At 38.8% G+C, this 6742-nt stretch overlaps 1 protein-coding gene across 2 annotated transcripts; it reads left to right on the top strand.

Annotated features, from left to right (window-relative positions):
* Positions 1-425: 425 nt before the first annotated feature.
* Positions 426-6479, top strand: LOC144700922 (putative LRR receptor-like serine/threonine-protein kinase At1g05700). 2 transcript variants are annotated; one of them, XM_078572508.1, is made up of 13 exons: positions 430-673; positions 1046-1583; positions 2282-2748; positions 2811-2949; positions 3732-3803; positions 3891-3962; positions 4035-4115; positions 4663-4862; positions 4938-5176; positions 5281-5401; positions 5496-5564; positions 5648-5840; positions 5926-6479. In XM_078572508.1, the coding sequence occupies exons 1-13, from the start codon at positions 604-606 to the stop codon at positions 6314-6316; spliced, it is 2652 nt and encodes an 883-aa protein (XP_078428634.1). In that variant the 5' UTR covers positions 430-603; the 3' UTR covers positions 6317-6479. The 2 variants fall into 2 exon arrangements, 1 of the variants encoding a protein (XP_078428634.1); XR_013580893.1 differs by lacking the exons at positions 5648-5840; positions 5926-6479 and having other exon boundaries at positions 426-673; positions 5273-5401.
* The last annotated feature ends 263 nt before the right edge of the window (positions 6480-6742 follow it).

The following is a 6742-nucleotide window of genomic DNA, read 5'->3' as shown; positions in this document are numbered from 1 at the left end:
GGTTATAAATTGTTATAACAGTCAGGATATATTGTTACATCTATATACTTTCTTCAATACACATGTACGATTTTCTTGAATGGAAACACAGCGATCTTAACGGCTTGTCGTCTCTCTCTTTTCTTACTGTGTCATCTCTCTGTTTGTCTCTCACATTCTACCTCTCACAACTCTCTCCAATTAACTTCTTGGAGCTCGATCAATTCTCATCGGTGGGAGCCCGCCATGATCCTAAGAGAGGGTCAGTGCATCTGTATCACTCAACTCTCGGCGGCTAACAGGCTGTTCAGTCAATTGGGATGCGATAGGTCCACTCTCCAAGGGCCAAACTAAGCCCACTACTCGCTGGCAAGCTAATAAAACGGCGACATCTGGAACCCCATGACGCCGAGTCATTAAGAGTTACAGTCAAACCGACAACAGGCGCCCGGTGTATTAGAAGGCAAGATCACTACGTTTCCCGTAAGAGAAAATATCGCAGCGCTTCCTGCACTCGAGATCTCCAGAAAAGAGATGGCTGAAAGTCATTGAAAAGAGCTTTCTATCGCTATGAAAGGATCCATGACAACAGAAGACTGAGTTTCGACAGGTCTAATCGTGAAAATGTTGTTCCTCGCGGGGATGATGGTTCTCTTGTTCACGGTGGCATCGGCGCAGAGCACGTCTTCGGCTGGTATGGCGTTTGAGTTTTTTGATTATTTTTCTTCATTTCCGGGTACATATTCACGGACTCTCCATCTTTCCATAACTCTCTCCTTCATTCTTCTGGCAGTATCACCCGCTCCCTCTCTTTCTTTCTCGCTGCCTATCATCGAATTTTTTAAAGAATTTATTTTCTGGATTCCAGAAATATTACGTCTTAATTGGTAACTGATACAATGTATGATATCTTTTTTGACTTCTATAACTATCCATCCATCCATCCATCATTTATTTATCTAGCTATATTTAAAAAAAATTATCTCCGTATAAACATTGTTTCGTTCTCTCGAAAACCCACTGAAGTCGTTATAGGCGCTAAAACTGCGGTTTTTGTTGGTTTTAGATTTTATTAGCATAGATTGTGGACTTGGAGTTGGGAAAAAATACACCGACGCAGACGATGGGATCTTATACGTGGCAGATGAGCCTTACACAAGCACGGGAGTAAACTTCAGGGTTCGTCAGGATATAAATTCCAAGTCGGACAAGCCATATTATGCCAATGTCCGAAGCTTTCCTGACGGAATTCGAAATTGCTACACCCTGGCTCCAGTGAGTGCGGGTTTAAAGTACCGGGTAGAGGCGGAGTTCCTTTACGGAAATTACGATGGGCTTCGCGTGCCGCCAACGTTTGATTTGTACTTGGGCGTTAATATTTGGAAAACGGTAACATCAGGGAATTTCACACGGGCAGAGATTATATTTGTTGCTGTCGGCGACAGCGTGCAGGTCTGCCTTGTGAACACGGGGGACGGCACGCCTTTCATATCCTATCTTAATCTGCGGCCTATTTCCTCTTTCAAGTACAGCCTAGTTAGCCCTTCTCTGGGTTTGCTTGTAAACTGGGACCGGAGGAATTTCGGGGCAACAAGCCAGATTAGGTTTCTCTTTCTCCCTCTCTCTCGCACAGCGTTTTTTGTTTGTTTGCTTTTGTCTATCTCTCTCTATCTCGATGTCTCTCTCTTTTTAATTTCGTTCTCTCTCTCTCTCTCTCTGTGATTCTTTCGTGTATCTTTGTCTTTTCCTTTCTATTTCTTTGTCTTTCTCTACCTCCCAATCTCTTTCTCTCTCTCTCTCTCTCTCTCTCTCCCCCCCGTCTACCTGTATCTGTTTGAGACTATTTCTACATCTCTTCGTTTCTCTCTTGGTCATCATCTCTACTTCTCGTACATCTCTCCGCTATCTCTTTTGATATTTTTCTCTTCTTACACTCTCTAGCCCTTTCTCTATTATTTTTTCATCTCTATGTTTGTGTCTACTTCTTTTTGTTTGTCCATCTCTCATCCCGTTTCTCTGTTTGCTTGCCCATATCGCTAAATTCTTTTCGCTGCATATTCGTTTGTCTCTTCTTTCTTTTTATATCTGTCTCTCTTCTCTCTATGTTTCCTTTTCTATCCTGATTTCTCTCTCATCCCTCTGTCAACCTGAGTATCCCACCTTTGTCATCCATATTTTTAGACCTAGATTCCCTTTTATCTTAAGGCAGGCTTCCACTCTTTTTCTTATAAATAAGTCTGATGATTTCTCGCTTTGCTCCCAAATCTTAACCTTAAATCCCTCTTTAATGCCCGAATCTCAGGTACCCGCAGGACCCTTATGACCGTGGTTGGTACCCCTTTATTGTGGGTAAGCCAATAGCAAACAACAGTACTGTCACACAAGTAAACAACAACGAGTTCGTAGTGCCTCCAGCACTGCTTCAGACAGCAGTCACTACATCGTCTGTCACAGAAAACCTAATCATCCCCATCCCAGGAAGCTCCAACGAGACCACCTTTGTTATCATGTACTTTGCCGAGCTCCAGCAGCTACCAGCAAAGGAGATCAGAGAGTTCAATATTTATGCTGGCGATGACTTTTTCTATGGCCCTCTTGGGCCTGCTTACCTGCGGGAGAACGTTATATATACGAGACCCACCGGAGTGAGTGGGGGCTTGACTTTTTCTCTTCGTTCCACGTCAAACTCTACGCTGCCACCATTGATCAATGCTATGGAAGCCCTAGTCACGCGACCGCTTCCATTTCTGCCAACAAACAACGATGAAGGTAAACTCTATGGAGGAAAAAGGGCCACACATTCTTAAGTTTTAATTTCTTGTATCTGGCAGTGACGGCAATGTTGGAGATGAAGAAGCTCTTCAAAGTGAACAAGAACTGGGAGGGTGATCCGTGTCTTCCGCAAAAGCTCATTTGGCAGGGCGTGGAATGTAGCTTGGATTCATCCAAGTACTCAAGGATTTCCACGCTGTGAGTTATCTGTTGTTAGTCAAATGCCAAAGTAACCCATATTAATACATACATGGATATATGGGTAGGTTGGTAGATAGGTTGACAGATAGATCGGTAGATAGATAGGTAGCAACATATGTAGATAGATTGGTAGATAGATAGACAGACAGAGACAGTAAGACGGTCAGACAGACAGATATATATATATATATATATATATATCTAGATAGGTAGATAGATAGATAGATAAAGATAAATATATAGAAAAATACATCCCCTTGGCTTGTCATAGTGGATTACTGGATACCGCAAGATGGGAATTCCAGACACAAGCCGGAAATGCTTTTCGACAAAACTCCAGCACGCCAATAAGTTACGGAAAAGTTAGATAGATACCACCTCAAATGTAAAAAATCAGGATAACAATGAATATCTTCAAGGAACCCAGAAAAATTGTTTTTATTAAAAAATATAGGTAGATATATAGATATCTACCTATATTTTTAGGGCATTAGTTCATCTATCTCTGTCCTTAAGCGCATCCCTATTTTTATCCCTACCTCCGGAATATCAATATGAAATCAGGCTTAAAAATGAATAGAGGAGAACAAAATTATAGTGTGTTCAAGCTATCAGATTGAGATAGACTTACGATGGGTGAGCAATATATTCGAGCGTTTGTTTTTGGTCATTCGTAACCACTAGTTTATCTTCCTCTCTAATTCCCGGATATCAATATCATCTGAACGCAACCTCGATAAATAAGCATCGAATGATAATTTGATAGCGGTGTGATGCAGGAACTTGTCTCAAAGTGGATATAGCGGGCCGATTCCCGCTTTCCTATCGAGTTTCAAATATCTAACGTCACTGTAAGCCTGTTTATAATTCTCCGAGATCCTATCTTCTTTCCGAAGGTATCTGTACATGTTTGTAATTATATTTCCTAATTTTATCAGTGATATGTCGTACAACAACATCACTGGTGAAATACCTCCATTCGTTGCGCAACTTCCAGCTCTCAACTACTTGTAAGCATTGGGAATTAAATAACCCGAGCATCCAGTGCGTCAGCCAATTCTAATGCTTTTGATTTTTTGTAGAAACTTGGAAGGTAATAATTTGACAGGGGACATTCCCCAAGCTCTCATGACAAGATCACAGAATGGCCAACTGGTGTTGAGGTTGATTCTGTGCCCTTAATTCGTTTTATTACGTACTTAGATCAGAATGATAATGTAATGATAATTTGAAACCACAAACACAAACTGTTCAAACTTCAGGTCGATAGACTTGATAATTTTTCACTGGCTGCCATGTCGTCATTATGACCTTCTTGACCCCTAAATACAAACGAATTTATGTTTGCATAGCCTTGTGTTAAATATAGTTAGTTGTATAGGTTATATCTTGATCCTTTAAACGAACAGCGTTTGATGCCTTCTTTGCTAGTATCCATTTGGATCGAGAAACATAATAGAAGTAATTTTTTTGAATTTGAGAACATTCAGAACATTCGATGTGTATTTTGTTCGAGTAATAAAAACAGTGCCTAAGGTTGTGCCCAAAAACATACGTTTTCATATATGCTATATAGTGCATGATAGATCATCAAGTTGTTTAATTCGAAATGCTCATACGAGAAGTATAATCTAACTGTACCGTCTTGTTTTTAATAGAGTTCAAGGAAAAATTACAATATATTCCTAAAATCTCATTTTGATATCTCAGGATCAACAACAACCCAATGCTGTGTAGTAGGGCAAACCTGTGTGATACAAAAGATGGAACAAAAAGAACAAAAAAGAACAAGGTTATTATTCCTGTTGCAGTAGCAGTTTCAGCATTTGTTTTACTCGTTATGATAGTCGCACTGGCCGTTTTCACGCTAAAGCGAAGGCAGGCAAAGGCAAAGGCTACAGTTTTCGAAGGTTTGTATGGTTTCCACTTTCAAATACTTCCTGGAGTCCATTCTTAGTCTTATGAAACTATTTATTCTTTTTCAGTGCCCTCAAACAGCATGGGACAAAAGAACTCAAATATTGATCAAGAAAACATACTTCATTCTGAAAGTCAAATATATTCATTATCTGATATCACAAATATCACAAATAATTTTGAACGTCCAATTGGAAAAGGAGGGTTTGGAACTGTTTACCATGGTTACTTACAAAATGGAGTTCAAGTCGCAGTAAAAATAATTTCTCAATTATCGGCAGAAGGAGAGAAACAGTTCCGAGCTGAGGTATGCTATGACTCAATTTCCGTCTTGAGACAATAATCAGTAAATTCAGTTTTATTGTCAATGTATCATCTGGATACCATTTAATTGATGGTTTAGTGTTTTAGGCTCAACTGTTGACACGCGTACACCACAAGTATCTGGTTTCATTGCTAGGATACTGCAAGGAAAATCTTGCACTGGTTTATGAATTTCTCTCTCGTGGCTCTCTTGCTGACCATTTATCAGGTTTATTTATAATCAAAAGTTTGATTCTTCTTTCAAGAATAAAAAAAATTCCTATTGGCCTACATGAATCATTCTATTAATGATTCATATCCAGATAACTCTGCGGACAAGAACACATTAAATTGGGACTCGCGACTTCGAATAGCGGTTGAAGCGGCACAAGGTTAAACATACTATTTATACTTGATATTCACTCCTTTTACATAAGATTCATTGATTCTTTTAATATTAATATTCGAATTTTAGGACTTGATTACTTGCACAATGGCTGCAAGCCATCCATTATTCATAGAGATGTGAAGGCTGCCAACATACTCTTAAATGATTGTTTTGAGGCAAAGTTAGCTGATTTTGGACTCTCAAGGTCATACAAACTTGATGACGGGAATAGCCACATATCAACATGTATAGCTGGCACACCAGGATACATTGATCCTGCGTACGTCTCAAAGAAGTCACAATCCTTTCATATTTTTAGAAGTTATTCCTATGCTTTTTCTTTATTTTTATGTTTTTTTTTGTAGATGCTTCATGACAAATAGAATGAATGAGACAAGTGACATCTACAGCTTTGGGATCGTTCTGCTTGAGATCATTACTGGAAATCCACCTATTACTTTTGACGATTATCGAATCCACATAACTGAGAAAGTGCAGATGAAAATAAAATGTGGAGATATAGAAAGCATTGTGGACCAAAGAATTCAGGGTCAATATGATGTGAATGCAGCGTGGAAATTTGCTGAAATAGCTTTGGCTTGCACATCACCCAATCAAAGTGAAAGGCCATCCATAAGCGATGTGGTTGTGCAGCTGAAGGAGTGCCAATTGCTTCAAGGATCAAGTGATTCATGTACAGACCCAACATATATTGCTCACAATTCAGTGAATTCTGCCACACCATATGCAAGGTAGATGCTTTTAAGTCCTTATGATATGATGTGAAAAATGTTAGACAAATGCTTTGTGGATGAATATTAAAAAAATTCCTTTTAGTCTCAAATGTAAATATTCTGTATAGTTTTAGACGAGCGTAAACTGAATCCAAATTCCATTTACGAGCTTTTAACTTTACTCACACCTCATTGGCTTGTCAGTTCACTTTCTTATTTATTAAATTTCTGATTCTCAGAAGCTACTTCAATTAAAATCACATAAATGAAAGATCTCTGCCTTTTAATTAATATCTGGGGACTCATTTCCCATGTTAGCGTACCACATCCTCTTATTTTTTAATATTGGACTTTCTAAAAAGTATAAATCTTCTAACAAACCATACAAAAACGTTAAAAAATAACGTCTTTGAATTCATTAATATATTCCTTTTAGTAATTGAGGATA

Source organism: Wolffia australiana, chromosome 3 (assembly GCF_029677425.1).
Source record: "Wolffia australiana isolate 7733 chromosome 3, ASM2967742v1".
Lineage (NCBI taxonomy): Eukaryota > Viridiplantae > Streptophyta > Magnoliopsida > Alismatales > Araceae > Wolffia > Wolffia australiana.
This window is presented reverse-complemented; position numbering and strand designations above follow the sequence as displayed.

Bases quoted from the DNA above. Each gene is read 5' to 3' on its own strand.
- LOC144700922 (XM_078572508.1), top strand. From the start codon at position 604: ATGTTGTTCCTCGCGGGGATGATGGTTCTCTTGTTCACGGTGGCATCG. The intron at 2,749-2,810 runs GTAAACTCTATG...TGTATCTGGCAG, and splicing joins GCCAACAAACAACGATGAAG to TGACGGCAATGTTGGAGATG. The intron at 5,565-5,647 runs GTTAAACATACT...TTCGAATTTTAG, and splicing joins AGCGGTTGAAGCGGCACAAG to GACTTGATTACTTGCACAAT.